The sequence below is a fragment of the Ranitomeya variabilis genome, chromosome 2, assembly GCF_051348905.1.
Source record: "Ranitomeya variabilis isolate aRanVar5 chromosome 2, aRanVar5.hap1, whole genome shotgun sequence".
NCBI classification, from domain to species: Eukaryota; Metazoa; Chordata; class Amphibia; order Anura; family Dendrobatidae; genus Ranitomeya; species Ranitomeya variabilis.
The window spans coordinates 1111666910-1111685497 of NC_135233.1; the positions used below are offsets into that span (position 1 = coordinate 1111666910).

General features: G+C 49.9%; 1 protein-coding gene across 4 annotated transcripts in view; it reads right to left on the bottom strand.

Annotated features, from left to right (window-relative positions):
* The window catches only part of KHK (ketohexokinase), a 73630-nt gene that overhangs the window by 21710 nt on the left and 33332 nt on the right, over positions 1-18588 (bottom strand). For all 4 annotated transcript variants that reach the window (XM_077292006.1, XM_077292005.1, XM_077292004.1 and 1 more), the window contains exon 3: positions 14984-15100. In XM_077292006.1, the coding sequence (XP_077148121.1) occupies positions 14984-15100 (117 nt within the window). The remainder of the gene's footprint in view (positions 1-14983; positions 15101-18588) is intronic.

Consider the following 18588-nt stretch of genomic DNA (forward strand, 5'->3'; position numbering starts at 1 on the left):
ACACTAGGGAGAATGATCTGGTATAGCGGATATCCGGATGGCGTCCTGTGCGGAGCCTGACACTAGGGGGCATGATCTGGTATAGCGTATATCCGGATGGCGTCCTGTGCGGAGCCTGACACTAGGGGAGCATGATCTGGTATAGCGGATACCCGGATGCCGTCCTGTGCGGAGCCTGACACTAGGGAGCATGATCTGGTATAGCGGATACCCGGATGCCATCCTGTACGGAGCCTGACACTAGGGAGCATGATCTGGTATAGTGAATACCCGGTGCCGTCTTGTGTGGAGCCTGACACTAGGGGACATGATCTGGTATAGTGGATACCCGGATGCCGTCCTGTGCGGAGCCTGACACTAGGGAGAATGATCTGGTATAGCGGACACCTGGATGCCGTCCTGTGCGGAGCCTGACACTAGGGAGCATGATATGGTATAGCGGATATCCGGATGGCATCCTGTGCGGAGCCTGACACTAGGGGAGCATGATCTGGTATAGTGGATACCCGGATACCGTCCTGTGTGGAGCCTGACACTAGGGAGCTCAGGGGATCTGACCTACTTTCGAATGCTGGTATAGGGAGCTGCTCAGGACGATCCTTCTCCTTACCGTATGGTGCTGGCTGTGCTGTACACCTGACACCGCCTGTCACTGTCGTGTTACCCCTTAGATGCCACGGCTCGTAACAGCGGCCTCTAGTTGGTGAGACACAGGGAGCTTCACCTCTCTCATTTTCTTGCATAACAAAAATTCCCCCTTTATCCCATAAACAAAAAAATCTAAATATGAATCATAATTAACATATATGGTTTCTGTGGCCAAAAAGTCAACATATCCAGGCAGCTGTGATGGCGCCCATGACAGGGATTCTGTGTGTGACTGGTGAGCGGACTTCCTTTTAGGTGGGGGAATGACAAGCTCATTGCGGATCTTACAGGACAGTAAAGGGTCAAAGTTTAGGAAGCCCTCCAGCACCCGGTCTCTGACCACAGCTCTTATATTAGCCCCGCCTGTATACTGACTCCACCCACCATAAACTTTGGCTCCACCTCCAGATTCATCCTTTCCTCCTGCCCATCCTCCACGCTGATGTTCCTGCCCAGGAGGACACAGCCGGTCACCCACATCACAAGGAGCAGATGGAGTCCACACGAAAATCCAGTGGTGAGGATTCTGCCAGAATGGCTCAGATTGGCCAGGTGCACGTCCGCCACACTCAGGAGGCCACAGGAAGATGTGCTGCAGCAGTAGGGGCCAGACACAAGACATGGACCGTAGACTGCGGCTGCAGACATGGGACATGGTGGGCAGCAGTGAGGAAGTACCCCCAGAAAATAAAGAATAGGTACCTGTTGTGAATTCCGCTCTTGGGCTCCCTCCGGTGGTTGTGAGTAGCACTTTTGTGAGTTCTGCTCTTGGGCTCCCTCCTGTGGTTTTGAGTGGTATAGCTGCTTCTTGGATTTAGCATTAGCAGCTGCTTCCACTGATCGTCTTTCTGGCTCGGCTATTTTAGTCTGGCCTTAGCCCTCAATCAATGCCAGTTGTCAATTGTTCCTGCTTGGAGCCACTGCTCTTTTGGATTTCCCTGACACTCTGTCCAGTTCAGCAAAGATAAGTCCTTGCTTGTCCTTTTGCAGTCCATTTGTTGTGGACTTTATTGTTCAGCACATTCTATGTTTTCCTCATTTGTCCAGCTTATCAGTATGGATCTATTTAGCTAAGCTGGAAGCTCTGGGCTGCAGATTTTGCCCTCCACACCTTTAGTCAGGTGTGGAGATTTTTGCATATCTCTGCGGTGGACTTTTTCTAGCTTTTATTACTGACCGCACAGTGTTCTTTCCTTACTATGTATATAGCTAGAAGTGGCCTCCTTTGCTAAATCTTGTTTCATACTACGTATGACATTTCCTTCTCCTCTCACAGTCAATATTTGTGGGGGGCTATCCTATCCTTTGGGGATTTTCTCTGAGGCAAGATAGCTTTCCTGTTTCTACCTTTAGGGGTAGCTAGTTCTCTGGCTGTGACGAGGTGTCCAGGGAGTGACAGGAACATCCCACGGCTACTTCTAGTGTTGTGTTAAGATTAGGAACTGCGGTCTGTATAGTTACCACCTGCTCAGAGCTAGTCGCATGTCGCTCCTAAATTACCAGTCCATAACAGGTACCCAAGGGAAACAGTCAGCATGAAAATGAAAATGTAGTATTATGCTTCCATTGGAAATAACACCAGGAGGCAAAATGGAGCGTTCAAGAAAAACAGGGAAGAAAGGCTTTAGTGCAGTCAGAAAAAAGCTACTGCTTTGATAAAGTCTGGTGGAGGCCGTTATAGGCCCTGAAGACTTGTAAAAACAAGCGGAAAACTGAAGAAATCCTGCTGCTGTCTGCAGGTGAGCCGAGGGGAGAGCCACGAGACGTGGGTAGAGCCGCGAGCCGAGGGGAGAGCCATGGGGAGAGCCGAGGAGAGAGTCGCGAGCCGTGGGGAGAGCCAGGGGAGAGCCGCAAGCCGAGGGGAGAGCCGCGAGCCATGGGGAGAGCCGAGGAGAGAGTCGTGAGCCGAGGGGAGAGCCGCACGCCGTGGGGTGAGCCATGGGGAGAGACGAGGAGAGAGTTGTGAGCCAAGGGGAGAGCGATGGGAAGAGCCGAGGGGAGAGCTGCGAGACGTGGGGAGAGCCGCGAGCCGTGGGGAGAGCCATGGGGAGAGCCGAGGAGAGAGTCGCAAGCCGAGGGGAGAGCCATGGGGAGAGCCGAGGAGAGAGCCGCGAGCCGAGGGGAGAGCCGCGAGCTGAGGGGAGAGCCACGAGATGTGGGGAGAGCCGCGAGACGTGGGGAGAGCCGAGGAGAGAGTCGCGAGCCAAAAGGAGAGCCGAGCGGAGAGCCGTGCGCCGTGGGGAGAGCCGCGAGCCGTGGGAAGAGCCGCGAGCCATGGGGAGAGCCATGGGGAGAGCCGAGGAGCCATGGGGAGAGCCAAGGAGAGAGTCACGAGCCGAGGGGAGAGCCGCGAGCCGAGGGGAGAGCCATGGGGAGAGCCGCGAGCCGAGGGGAGAGCCACGAGACGTGGGGAGAGCCGCGAGACGTGGGGAGAGCCGAGGAGAGAGTCGCGAGCCAAGGGGAGAGCCGAGGAGAGAGTTGAGAGCCGAGTGGAGAGCCGTGCGCCGTGGGGAGAGCCCCGAGCCGAGGGGAGAGCCGCGAGCCGTGGGGAGAGCCATGAGACGTTGGAAGAGGCGCGAGCCGTGGTGAGAGCCATGGGGGGAGCCGAGGAGAGAGTCGCGAGCCGAGGAGAGAGCCATGGGGAGAGCCGAGGAGAGAGTCGCGAACCGAGGGGAGAGCCGCGAGCCGAGGGGAGAGCCATGGGGAGAGTCGAGAACTGAGGGGAGAGCCACGAGCCGAGGGGAGAGCCATGGGGAGAGCCGCGAGGAGAGCCACGAGACGAGGGGAGAGCCGAGGTGAGAGCCGCGAGCCAAGGGGAGAGCCATGAGGAGAGCCAAGGAGGAAGTCGCAAGCCGAGCGGAGAGCCGTGCACTGTAGGGAGAGCCCTGAGACGAGGGGAGAGCCGCGAGAAGTGGGGAGAGCCATGGGGAGAGCCGAGGAGAGAGTCGCAAGCCGAGGGGAGAGCTGTTATGATCCGGTGACCTTGGAGCCGCATGAAAACTTTCTCTGGAGTCGGTGGAACCTGTACTGACCGCAAATCCTGAACTAACACCGCAACTAGAAGTAGCCGTGGGGTGTGCCTAACAAACCCTAAACACCTCGACACAGCCGGAGGACTAAATAGATGGAAATAGGAATGCTATCTTGCCTCAGAGCAGACCCCCAAAGGATAGGCAGCCCCCCACCAATAATGACTGTGAGTAGGAGAAGAATAGACACACGCAGGTAGAAAACAGGATTTAGCAAAAGAGGCCACTCTAGCTAAATAGGAAAGGATAGGACAGATTACTAGGCGGTCAGTATTAAAACCCTTCCAAAAATATCCACAACAGATAATACAAAAAGTTCCACAATCTAACTAAAGACATGGAATGTTTATCTGCCACTCCAGAGAATCCAGCAAGACTGAGAAAATACTGACACAATCTAAGCTGGACAAGAAAACACAAAGAATAGCACTGAATTGTGAAGCACACAGCATGTGTGCCACAGGAAAAAAAAACAGACACTTATCTTTGCTGATTTGGCAGAAAGACAGGAGGAACCAGGCAGAGGTCCACACCTCCCAACAACAATTGACAACTGGCAAGGACTAATGAATCCTGCACACCTAAATACCCCGGTCAGAACTGCAATCAGCAGACACACCTGACCAGGACTGCAACCCAGGGACAACTGCATTACCACCTTGTTGTGAATTCCGCTCTTGGGCTCCCTCCGGTGGTTGTAAGTGGCACTTTTGTGAGTTCTGCTCTTGGGCTCCCTCCGGTGGTTTTAAGTGGTACGGCTGCTCCTTGGATCTAGTAGTCAGCAGCTGCTTCCACTGATTGTCTTTCTGGCTCGGCTATTTAGCCTGGTTTTATCCTTCAGCCAGTGCCAGTTGTCAATGGTTCCTGCTTGGATTCACATCTCTGCTTGGATTTCCCTGATATTCTGACCCGTTCAGCAAAGATAAGTCCTTGCTTTGTTCTTTTGCAGTCCACTTGTTGTGGACTTAATCGTTCTGCACTTTCTATGTTTTTTCTAGTCCAGCTTGTCAGTATGGATTTATTCAGTTAAGCTGGAAGCACTGGGAAGCAGATTTACCCTCCACACCTTTAGTCAGGTGTGGAGATTTTTGTAAACTCTGTGGTGGATTTTTCTAGTTTTTAATACTGACCGCACAGTATTCTGTTCTGTTCTATCTATCTAGCTAGACTGGCCTCCTTTGCTACATCTTGGTTTCATTCTGCGTATGTCATTTCCCTCTCCACTCACAGTCAATATTTGTGGGGGGCTGTTCTATCCTTTGGGGATTTTCTCTGAGGCAAGATAGCTTTCCTGTTTCTATCTCTAGGGGTAGTTAGTCCTCCGGCTGTGACGAGGTGTCTAGGGAGTGACAGGAACATCCCACGGCTACTTCTAGTGTTGTGTTAAGCTCAGGAACTGCGGTCAGTACAGATACCACCTCTTCCAGAGCACTTCCCATGTCGCTCCTAAACCACCAGTTCATAACAGTACAACTGGCCACAAATGAATTAGATACATCTCAAAAGAAGGAAAAAAAAGTTCGAGCCATTTTTTTTTCTGCAGTCTGTTTTATCTTTATTTTCCTCTTAATCTCTGGGTGGTTCAGGATTTTGGCACTGGCATGGATGTTCAGGGTTTGTTTTCTCGTGTGGATCAACTTGCTGCAAGAGTACAGAGTATTCAAGATTATGTTGTCCAGACTCCGGCTTTAGAGCCTAGAATTCCAACTCCTGATTTGTTTTTTGGGGACAGATCCAAGTTTTTGAACTTTAAAAATAACTGCAAATTGTTTTTTTGCCTTGAAACCCCGTTCCTCTGGTGATTCCATTCAGCAGGTTAAAATTGTCATCTCTCTGCTGCGTGGTGACCCTCAGGACTGGGCATTCTCCCTTGAATCAGGGGATCCGGCCTTGCTTAATGTAGACGCATTTTTTCAAGCGCTCGGATTATTGTATGACGAACCTAATTCTGTGGATCATGCAGAAAAGACCTTGTTGGCCCTGTGTCAGGGTCAGGAAGCGGCAGAATTATACTGCCAGAAATTTAGAAAATGGTCTGTGCTCACTAAATGGAATGAGGAGGCTCTGGCAGCAATTTTCAGAAAGGGTCTTTCTGAAGCCCTTAAAGATGTTATGGTGGGGTTCCCCACGCTCTGCTCTAGTCAAAATCCTATCACATTGCATAGGCTCAGGACTCTGCTCAGAAGATACTGCCATATGGTGCACAACTTTGCGCTCGCGCAGGCGCCGATCAATCTGAATGGCTAGAGACATAGATTCGCTCAAACCAGCAGGGTTTGAGCGAATCTATGTCTCTAGCCATTCAGATTGATCGGCGCCTGCGCGAGCGCAAAGTTGTAGCGCAAAGTTGTGCACCATATGGCAGTATCCTCTGAGCAGAGTCCTGAGCCTATGCAATGTGATAGGATTTTGACTAGAGCAGAACGGCAGGGATTCAGACGCCAGAATAGGCTGTGTTTTTACTGTGGTGATTCTGCTCATGTTATTTCTGATTGCCCTAAGCGTACTAAGAGGGTCGCTAGGTCTGTTACCATCAGTACTGTACAGCCTAAATTTCTCTTATCTGTGACCTTGATTTGCTCATTATCGTCCTTTTCTGTCATGGCATTTGTGGATTCAGGCACGGCCCTGAACTTAATGGACTTGGAAATCGCCAGGTGCTGTGGTTTTTCCTTGCAGCCTTTGCAGAGCCCTATTCCTTTGAGGGGCATTGATGCTACGCCGTTGGCCAAGGATAAACCTCAGTATTGGACTCAGCTGACCATATACATGGCTCCAGCACATCAGGAAGATTGCCGTTTTCTGGTGTTGCATAATTTGCATGATGTTGTTGTACTGAGTTTTCCATGGTTACAGGTACATAATCCGGTGCTGGATTGGAAATCTATGTCTGTGACTAGTTGGGGTTGTCAAGGGGTACATAGTGACGTTCCTTTGATGTCAATTTCCTCTTCCCCCTCTTCTGAAGTTCCTGAGTTTTTGTCGGATTTCCAGGATGTATTTGATGAGCCCAAGTCCAGTTCCCTTCCTCCACATAGGGACTGTGATTGTGCTATTAACTTGATTCCTGGCTGTAAGTTCCCTAAGGGCCGACTTTTCAATCTGTCTGTGCCAGAGCATGCCGCCATGCGGAGTTATGTTAAGGAGTCTTTGGAGAAGGGGCATATTCGGCCGTCTTCGTCACCATTGGGAGCGGGATTCTTTTTTGTTGCCAAGAAGGATGGCTCCTTGAGACCCTGTATTGATTATCGCCTTCTTAATAAGATCACGGTCAAATTCCAATACCCTTTACCTTTGCTTTCTGATTTGTTTGCTCGGATTAAGGGGGCTAGTTGGTTTACTAAGATTGACCTTCGAGGGGCATATAATCTTGTTCGTATTAAACAGGGTGACGAATGGAAAACTGCATTTAATACGCCCGAAGGCCATTTTGAATACCTTGTGATGCCTTTCGGGCTCTCTAATGCTCCTTCTGTATTTCAGTCCTTCATGCATGATATTTTCCGCAATTATCTTGATAAATTCATGAGTGTGTATTTGGATGATATTTTGATTTTTTCTGATGATTGGGAGTCTCATGTGAAGCAGGTCAGGATGGTATTCCAGATCCTTCGTGATAATGCTTTATTTGTGAAGGGGTCTAAGTGCCTATTTGGAGTTCAGAAGGTCTCTTTTTTGGGTTTTATTTTTTCTCCCTCGTCTATAGAAATGGATCCTGTTAAGGTCCAAGCCATTCATGACTGGATTCAACCCACATCTGTGAAGAGCCTACAGAAATTTTTGGGCTTTGCTAATTTTTATCGCCGTTTCATTGCCAACTTTTCCAGTGTGGTTAAGCCTCTGACCGATTTGACGAAGAAAGGCGCTGATGTGGCGAATTGGTCCTCTGCGGCTGTTGAGGCCTTTCAGGAGCTTAAACGCCGATTTACTTCTGCCCCTGTGTTGCGTCAGCCGGATGTTTCTCTTCCTTTTCAGGTTGAGGTTGACGCTTCTGAGATTGGGGCAGGGGCCGTTTTGTCTCAGAGGAGTTCTGATGGTTCTTTGATGAAACCGTGTGCCTTTTTTTCCAGAAAGTTTTCGCCTGCGGAGCGTAATTATGATGTCGGCAATCGGGAGTTGTTGGCTATGAAGTGGGCATTTGAGGAGTGGCGACATTGGCTTGAGGGAGCCAAGCACCGCGTTGTGGTCTTGACCGATCATAAGAATCTGATTTACCTCGAGTCGGCCAAGCGGCTGAACCCTAGACAGGCTCGATGGTCCCTGTTTTTCTCCCGTTTTGATTTTGTGGTCTCGTATCTTCCGGGATCTAAGAATGTTAAGGCTGATGCCCTCTCTAGGAGTTTTTTTGCCTGATTCTCCAGGAGTCCTTGAGCCGGTTGGCATTCTTAAGGAAGGGGTGATTCTTTCTGCCATCTCCCCTGATTTACGGCGGGTGCTTCAGGAATTTCAGGCTGATAAACCTGACCGCTGTCCAGTGGGGAAGCTGTTTGTTCCTGATAGATGGACAAGCAAGGTAATTTCTGAGGTTCATTGTTCGGTGTTGGCTGGTCATCCTGGGATTTTTGGTACCAGAGATTTGGTTGCTAGATCCTTTTGGTGGCCTTCCTTGTCGCGGGATGTGCGTTCTTTTGTGCAGTCCTGTGGGACTTGTGCCCGGGGCCAAGCCTTGCTGTTCCCGCGCTAGTGGGTTGCTTTTGCCGGTCCCGGAGAGGCCCTGGACGCATATTTCCATTGATTTTATTTTGGATCTTCCTGTTTCCCAGAAGATGTCTGTTATCGGGGTGGTTTGTGACCGGTTCTCTAAAATGGTCCATTTGGTACCTTTGCCTAAATTGCCTTCCTCCTCTGATTTGGTTCCATTGTTTTTTCAGCATGTGGTTCGTTTGCATGGCATTCCCGAGAATATTGTGTCTGACAGAGGTTCCCAGTTTGTTTCTAGGTTTTGGTGGTCCTTTTGTGCTAGGATGGGCATTGATTTGTCTTTTTCTTCGGCGTTTCATCCTCAGACAAATGGCCAAACTGAGCGAACTAATCAGACCTTGGAAACCTATTTGAGATGCTTTGTGTCTGCTGACCAGGATGATTGGGTGGCTTTCTTGCCTTTGGCCGAGTTTGCCCTTAATAATCGGGCTAGTTCGGCTACTTTGGTTTCGCCTTTCTTTTGTAATTTTGGTTTTCATCCTCGTTTTTCTTCGGGGCAGGTTGAGCCTTCTGATTGTCCTGGTGTGGATTCTGTGATGGACAGGTTACAGCAGATTTGGACTCATGTGGTAGACAATTTGACGTTGTCTCAGGAAAAGGCTCAACATTTTGCTAACAGCCGTCGGTGTGTTGGTCCCCGGCTTTGGGTGGGGGATTTAGTCTGGTTATCTTCTCGTCATGTTCCTATGAAGGTTTCTTCCCCTAAGTTCAAGCCTCGGTTTATTGGTCCTTATAAGATTTCTGAGATTATCAATCCGGTATCTTTTCGTTTGGCCCTTCCGGCCTCTTTTGCCATCCATAATGTTTTCCATAGATCTGTGTTGCGGAGATATGTGGTGCCCGTTGTTCCCTCCGTTGATCCTCCTGCCCCGGTGTTGGTTGATGGGGAGTTGGAATATGTGGTGGAGAAAATTTTGGATTCTCGTTTTTCGAGGCGGAGGCTTCAGTATCTTGTCAAGTGGAAGGGTTATGGCCAGGAGGATAATTCTTGGGTTGTTGCCTCCGATGTCCATGCCGCCGATTTGGTTCGTGCTTTTCACTTGGCTCGTCCTGATCAGCCTGGGGGCTCTGGTGAGGGTTCGGTGACCCCTCCTCAAGGGGGGGTACTGTTGTGAATTCCGCTCTTGGGCTCCCTCCGGTGGTTGTAAGTGGCACTTTTGTGAGTTCTGCTCTTGGGCTCCCTCCGGTGGTTTTAAGTGGTACGGCTGCTCCTTGGATCTAGTAGTCAGCAGCTGCTTCCACTGATTGTCTTTCTGGCTCGGCTATTTAGCCTGGTTTTATCCTTCAGCCAGTGCCAGTTGTCAATGGTTCCTGCTTGGATTCACATCTCTGCTTGGATTTCCCTGATATTCTGACCCGTTCAGCAAAGATAAGTCCTTGCTTTGTTCTTTTGCAGTCCACTTGTTGTAGACTTAATCGTTCTGCATTTTCTATGTTTTTTCTAGTCCAGCTTGTCAGTATGGATTTATTCAGTTAAGCTGGAAGCTCTGGCAAGCAGATTTACCCTCCAAACCTTTAGTCAGGTTTGGAGATTTTTGTAAACTCTGTGGTGGATTTTTCTAGTTTTTAATACTGACCGCACAGTATTCTGTTCTATCTATCTAGCTAGACTGGCCTCCTTTGCTACATCTTGGTTTCATTCTGCGTATATCATTTCCCTCTCCACTCACAGTCAATATTTGTGGGGGGCTGTTCTATCCTTTGGGGATTTTCTCTGAGGCAAGATAGCTTTCCTGTTTCTATCTTTAGGGGTAGTTAGTCCTCCGGCTGTGACGAGGTGTCTAGGGAGTGACAGGAACATCCCACGGCTACTTCTAGTGTTGTGTTAAGCTCAGGAACTGCGGTCAGTACAGATACCACCTCCTCCAGAGCACTTCCCATGTCGCTCCTAAACCACCAGTTCATAACACCACCTACTACCACCGGAGGGAACCCAAAAGCAGAATTCACAACAGTACCCTCCCCTTGAGGAGGGGTCACCGAACCCTCACCAGCGCCCCCAGGCCGATCAGGACGAGCCAGATGAAAGGCAGAGACCAGATCAGCAGCATGGACATCAGAAGCAAAAACCCAAGAATTATCCTCCTGGCCATAACCCTTCCATTTGACAAGGTACTGAAGCCTCCCCCTCGAAAAACGAGAATCCTAAATCTTCTCAACCACATACTCCAACTCCCCATCAACCAAAACAGGGGCCGGAGGATCAACAGAGGGAACAACGGGCACCACATATTTCCGCAATAAAGATCTATGGAAGACATTATGGATAGCAAAAGAGGCCGGAAGCGCCAATCGAAAAGACACCGGATTAATAATCTCAGAAATCCTATAAGGACCAATAAACCGAGGCTTAAACTTAGGGGAAGAGACCTTCATAGGAACATGACGGGAAGACAACCAAACCAAATCCCCAACCCGAAGCCGGGAACCAACACACCGACGACGGTTAGCAAAACGTTGAACCTCCTCCTGAGACAACACCAAATTGTCCACCACATGAGCCCAAATCTGCTGCAACCTGTCAACCACAGAATCCACACCAGGACAGTCAGAAGGCTCAACCTGCCCAGAAGAAAAACGAGGATGAAAACCAAAATTACAAAAAAAAAGGCGAAACCAAAGTAGCCGAACAAGCCCGATTATTAAGGGCAAACTCGGCCAATGGCAAAAAGGCCACCCAATCATCCTGATCGGCAGACACAAAGCATCTCAAATAAGTCTCCAAAGTCTGATTAGTTTGCTCGGTCTGGCCATTTGTCTGAGGATGAAATGCAGAAGAAAAAGACAAATCAATGCCCAGCCTAGCACAAAAGGCCTGCCAAAACCTAGAAACAAACTGGGAACCTCTGTCGGACACAATATTCTCCGGAATACCATGCAAATGAACCACATGCTGAAAAAACAACGGAACCAACTCTGAAGAGGAAGGCAATTTAGGCAAAGGCACCAAATGAACCATCTTAGAAAACCGGTCACAAACAACCCAGATTACATATTTAATGGATTCAGAAAGACCCTTTCTGAAAATTGCCGCCAAAGCATCATCATTCCATTTAGTCAACACAGACCATTTTCTAAATTTCTGACAATACAATTCTGCCGCCTCTTGACCCTGAGACAGGGCCAACAAGGTTTTCTCCGCTTGATCCACAGAATTCGGTTCATCATATAATAATCCTAAAGCCTGAAAAAAGGAATCTACATTAAGCAAGGCCGGATTCCCAGATTCCAGGGAAAATGCCCAATCCTGTGGATCGCCACGCAGCAGGGAGATGACAATTTTAATCTGCTGAATGGAATCACCGGAGGATCGCGGTCTCAGAGCAAAAAACAGTTTACAATTGTTTTTAAAACCCCAAAATTTGGACCTATCACCAAAAAACAAATCAGGAGTAGGAATCTTCGGCTCTAAAGCAAGAGTCTGAACAATATAATCAGAAATATCCTGTACCCTAGCAGCAAGCTGGTCTACACGAGAAGCTAATTCCTGAACATCCATGCTGGCACAAGACTCCTCAGCCACCCATAAATAAAGAGGGAAGAGAAGACAAAACAAACTGCAGAAAAAAAAATGGCTCAACACCTTTCTTCCCTTCTTCTGAGATGCATTTAACTCATTATTGGCCAGTTGTACTGTTTTGATCCGGTGACCTTGGAGCCGCCTGAAAACCTTCTCTGGAGTCGGTGGAACCTGTACTGACCGCAAATCCTGAACTAACACCGCAACTAGAAGTAGCCGTGGGGTGTGCCTAACAAACCCTAGACACCTCGACACAGCCGGAGGACTAAATACCCCTATAGATGGAAATAGGAATGCTATCTTGCCTCAGAGCAGACCCCCAAAGGATAGGCAGCCCCCCACCAATAATGACTGTGAGTAGGAGAAGAATAGACACACGCAGGTAGAAAACAGGATTTAGCAAAAGAGGCCACTCTAGCTAAATAGGAAAGGATAGGACAGATTACTAGGCGGTTAGTATTAAAACCCTTCCAAAAATATCCACAACAGATAATACAAAAAGTTCCACAATCTAACTAAAGACATGGAATGTATATCTGCCATTCCAGAGAATCCAGCAAGACTGAGAAAATACTGACACAATCTAAGCTGGACAAGAAAACACAAAGAATAGCACTGAATTGTGAAGCACACAGCATGTGTGCCACAGGAAAAAAAACCAGACACTTATCTTTGCTGATTTGGCAGAAAGACAGGAGGAACCAGGCAGAGGTCCACACCTCCCAACAACAATTGACAACTGGCAAGGACTAATGAATCCTGCACACCTAAATACCCCGGTCAGAACTGCAATCAGCAGACACACCTGACCAGGACTGCAACCCAGGGACAACTGCATTACCACCTACTACCACCGGAGGGAACCCAAAAGCAGAATTCACAACAGAGAGCCATGGGGAGAGCCGAGGAGAAAGTAACGAGCCGAGGGGAAAGCCACACGCCGTGGGGAGAGCCGCGAACCGTGGGGAGAGCCGCGAGCCGAGGGGAGAGCCATGGGGAGAGCCGAGAAGAGAGTCGCGAGCCGAGGGTAGAGCCGCGAGCCGTGGGGAGAGAGTCGCGAGCCGAGGAGAGAGCCATGGGGAGAGCCGAGGAGAGAGTCACGAGCCGTGGGGAGTCGCGAGCCGAGGGGAGAGCCATGGGGAGAGCCGAGGAGAGTCGTGAGCCGAGGGGAGAGCCGCGAGCCATGGGGAGAGAGTCGTGAGCCGAGGGGAGGGCAGCGAGCCGAGGGGAGACTCGCGAGCCATAGGGAGAGCCGCGCGCCGAGGGGAGAGAGTCACGAGCCGAGGGGAGAGCCGCGAGCCAAGGGGAGAGCCATGGGGAGAGCCGAGGAGAGAGTAACGAGCCGAGGGGAAAGCCACACGCCGTGGGGAGAGCCGAGGAGAGTCGCGAGCCGAGGGGAGAGCCGATGAGCGAGCCGCGAGCCGAGGGGAGAGCCGCGAGCCGTGGGGAGAGCCGCGAGCTGAGGGGAGAGCCATGGGGAGAGCCGAGAAGAGAGTCGCGAGCCGAGGGGAGAGCCGCGAGCTGTGGGAAGAGAGTCGCGAGCCGAGGGGAGAGCCATGGGGAGAGCCGAGGAGAGAGTCACGAGCCGAAGGGAGAGAGTCGCGAGCCGAGGTGAGAGCCATGGGGAGAGCCGAGGAGAGTCGCGAGTCGAGGGGAGAGCCGTGAGCCGTGGGGAGAGAGTCGTGAGCCGAGGGGAGGGCCAAGGGGAGAGCAGCGAGCCGAGGGGAGACTCGCGAGCTGTAGGGAGAGCCGCGCGCCATGGGGAGAGCCGAGGAGAGAGCTGCGAGCCGTGGGGAGAGCCATGAGCCGTGGGGAGAGCACAGGAAGCCGAGGACTAAATGTCCCACAATGCCCAGCACTGTCATCACATGGGAGAGCGTCAACAGGAATCCGAAGATGACAAGTGTAAGGCTCAGGGGCAGTGGAGATGGAGTGGGGGAATGTATGGAGGAATAAAGGTGAGGCTCCTCCATTGATTCGGCTTCTAAGCCTCCAGATTCAGGGGTCTATTGGGCAACTCTATTTTGTGCTCTCAACATTAAAGACAAAAATAGAGGATTCTCTTTCAACTTCCAAAATAATCAGACTCATTTCCATGTGTATTTCTGCTCCAAGGCAGCGGAGACAAGAGGGCAGACTGATGCCCAGGAGGCTGAGGGATAGAGGCCGATGCCCAAGAGGCTGGGGGGATAGAGGCCGATGCCCAGGAGGCTGGGGGGATAGATGCCGATGCCGAGGAGGCTGGGGGGATAGAAGCCGATGCCCAGGAGGCTGGGGGGGATAGAGGCCAAAGCCCAGGAGGCTGGGGGGATAGAGGCCGATGCCCATTAGGCTGGGGGGATAGAGGCCAATGCCCAAGAGGCTGGGGGGATAGAGGCCAATGCACAAGAGGCTGGGGGGATAGAGGCCGATGCCCAAGAGGCTGGGGGGATAGAGGCTGATGCCCAGGAAATTGGGGAGATAGAGGCTGATGCCCAAGAATCTGAGTGGATAGAGGACGATGCCCAGGAGGATGGGAGGATAGATGACGATGATCAGGACAACAGGGGATAGAAAACGATGCCCAGGAACAGAGGCCGATGCCCAGGACGACGGGGGAACAGAACCCGGTGCCAAGGAAGACGGAGGGACAGAGGCCGGTGCCAAGGAAGACGGAGGGACAGAGGTCGGTGCTCAGGAGGATAGAGGGCAATTCCCAGGAGACTGGGGAGAAAGAGGCCGTTGACCAGGAGACTGGGAGATAGAGACCGATGCCCAGGAGGACACGGAGTGACTTAGGTGCAAGTCCACCTCTGAATACAAATTTCCTGATGCACAGAAAATTGAAGAAAGGTGTTTTCGGTGTCTGCAGTCCTGTGTCTTGCTGTGACGACTGAGCTGGGGGGAGCTGGGGGCACCTGGGGGCAGACTGAGCGGCCGTGTCCATATCTGCAGAATACTCCCTCCTGTTCCTAACCCAGCATGGTGGCACAAGCCCCTACCCCCCACCAGATCTGTGCCTCATTCACCTCTGGGATACGGCTGGCTACGGAGGCCCTGCCAACTCTCATCTGCACCCACCGCCCCGCAGATGTCTGGTACTTACTCTGCGATGTAGCCGGGGGCCAGAGAACCCATGAAGGCGCAGGGGGCCCCCAACAGGGACAACACGGTGCATGAGTTGGAGGCATTACCGCCTCGCTGCCAGCGCTGAGACAGGCACCTGCCAGAGAGAGACGGGATGAGCGGAGGGGACACGGGGCACAAAGAGCAAATCCCCACCAACACGGGAGGCACGAGAAAGGCCGAGTCCCTCACCGGTACATACATCTCATTCCCATATCTCACCTGTACATACATCTCATCCCCGTATCTCACCTGTACATACATCTCTTCCCCGTATCTCACCTGTACATGCATCTCTTCCCCGTATCTCACCTGTACATGCATCTCTTCCCCGTATCTCACCTGTACATGCATCTCTTCCCCATATCTCACCTGTACATACATCTCTTCCCCGTATCTCACCTGTACATGCATCTCATCCCCGTATCTCACCTGTACATGCATCTCTTCCCCGTATCTCACCTGTACATACATCTCATCCCCGTATCTCACCTGTACATACATCTCATCCCCGTATCTCACCTGTACATACATCTCTTCCCCGTATTTCACCTGTACATACATCTCATCCCCATATCTCACCTGTACATACATCTCATCCACGTATCTCACCTGTACATACATCTCTTCCCCATATCTCACCTGTACATACATCTCATCCCCGTATTTCACCTGTACATACATCTCGTCCCCGTATCTCACCTGTACATACATCTCGTCCCCGTATCTCACCTGTACATACATCTCATCCCCGTATCTCACCTGTACATGCATCTCTTCCCCATATCTCACCTGTACATACATCTCGTCCACGTATCTCACCTGTACATACATCTCTTCCCCGTATCTCACCTGTACATACATCTCTTCCCCGTATTTCACCTGTACATGCATCTCATCCCCGTATCTCACCTGTACATACATCTCGTCCCCGTATCTCACCTGTACATGCATCTCTTCCCCATATCTCACCTGTACATACATCTCTTCCCCGTATCTCACCTGTACATGCATCTCATCCCCGTATTTCACCTGTACATGCATCTCATCCCCGTATCTCACCTGTACATACATCTCGTCCACGTATCTCACCTGTACATACATCTCTTCCCCGTATCTCACCTGTACATGCATCTCATCCCCGTATTTCACCTGTACATGCATCTCATCCCCGTATCTCACCTGTACATACATCTCGTCCCCGTATCTCACCTGTACATACATCTCATCCCCGTATCTCACCTGTACATGCATCTCTTCCCCATATCTCACCTGTACATACATCTCATCCCCGTATCTCACCTGTACATACATCTCATCCCCGTATCTCACCTGTACATACATCTCGTCCCCGTATCTCACCTGTACATACATCTCGTCCCCGTATCTCACCTGTACATACATCTCATCCCCGTATCTCACCTGTACATACATCTCTTCCCCGTATCTCACCTGTACATACATCTCATCCCCGTATCTCACCTGTACATACATCTCTTCCCCGTATCTCACCTGTACATACAGTTGTGCTCAAAAGTTTACACACCCCGGCAGAATTTTTGCTTTCTTGGCCTTTTTTCAGAGATTATGCATGATAACACCAAAACTTTTCCTCCACTCATGGTTAGTGGTTGGGTGAAGCCATTTATTGTCATCTACTATGTTTTCTCTTTTTAAATCATAATGACAACCCAAAACATCCGAATGATCCTGATCAAAAGTTCACATACCCCATTTCTTAATACCGTGTATTGCCCCCTCTAACATCAATGACAGCTTGAAGTCTTTTGTGGTAGTTGTGGATGAGGTTCTTTATTTTCTCAGATGGTGGTAAAGCTGCCCACTCTTCTTGGCAAAAAGCCTCCAGTTCCTGTAAATTCCCGGGCTGTCTAGCATGAACTGGGCTCTTGAGATCTCCCCAGAGTGGCTCAATGATACTGAGGTCAGGAGACTGAGATGGCCACTCCAGAACCTTCACTTTGTTCTGCTGTAGCCAATGACAGGTCGACTTGGCCTTGTGTTTTGGATCATTGTTATGTTAGAATGTCAAAGTACGTCCCATGCGCAGCTTCCGGGCTGATGAGTGCAAATTTGCCTCCAGTATTTGCTGATAACGTGCTGCATTCATCTTTCCTTCAACTGTGACCAATTTTCCTGTGTCTTTGTAGCTCACACATCCCCAAAACATCAGCGATCCACCTCCGTGCTTTACAGTAGGAATGGTGTTCCTTTCATCATAGGCCTTGTTGACCTCTCTCCAAATGGAACGTTTATGGTTGTGGCTAAAAAGTTAAATTTTGGTCTCATCGCTCCAAATCACCTTGTTCCAGAAGTTTTGAGGCTTGTCGCTGTACTGTTTTACGTATTGTAGGTGAGATACTTTGTGGCATTTGTGCAGTAATGGCTTTCTTCTGGCGACTCCACCATGCAGCCCATTTTTCTTCACGTGCCTCCTTATTGTGCATCTTGAAACAGCCACACCGCTAGTTTTCAGAGAGTCATGTATTTCTGATGGTATTGTGGGTTTCTCTTTGCATCCCGAACAAATTTCCTGATAGTTTTGGACGACATTTCTGTTGGTTTACCTGACGGTGGTTTTGTTTTTACAGAGCCCCTGATTTTCTATTTGTTAATCACAGTTTGAATGCTGCTGACTGGCATTATCAATTCCTTGGATATCTTTTTGTATCCCTTTCCTGTTTCATACAGTTCAACTACCTTTTCCTGTAGATCCGTTGACAATGCTTTTGCTTTCCCCATAACTCACAAATGTCAGTGGCTGGATGAAAGATGCAAAAGTCTGTCTGGATCCCAGAAACTCACTCAGCTTTTATGCACACGCACTGATTACAAGCAAACAGGTCACAGGTGAGGATGTTACCTATAGTAGCCATTCAAACCCACTTGTGTTAACTTCTGTGCATGTTATCAGGCCAAAATCACCAGGGTATGTGAACTTTTCATCAGGGTCATTTGGATGTTTTGGGTTGTCACTATGATTTGAAGAGAGAAAACACAGTAGTTTGGCAATAAATGGCTTCACCCAACCACTAACCATGAGTGGAGGAAAAGTTTTGGTGTCATCATTCATATTCTCTGACAAAAGGCCAAGAAAGCAAAAATTCTGCCGAGGTATGTAAACTTGAGCACAACTGTACATCTCATACCCCATAGTTCACCTGTACACACAGAGACTTGAAACAGTATTCACCCCATTTTTCATGTTTTGCTACCTCACAACCTGGAATTTCATTTGTATTTATTTTTTGAGGACAAAATAACTGAAAACCTCAGTCTGTATAACTATTCCCCCCCTAAAGTCAGTATTTTGTGGAGCATCCTTTTGCAGCAATTACAACTGCAAGTCTCTGAGCTTTCCACATCTGGCCACTGGGATTTTTGCCCATTCCTCAAGGCAAATCTGCTCCAGCTCCTTCAGGTTAGATGTTTCCTCTTGTGAACAGCGATCTTCACATCTGACTACAGATTCTCCATTGGATGAAGTTCTGGGCTGCGACTAGGACACTCCAGAACATTTACCCGTTTCCCTTTACACCAGTTGAGTGCTGCTTTAGCAGCATGCTT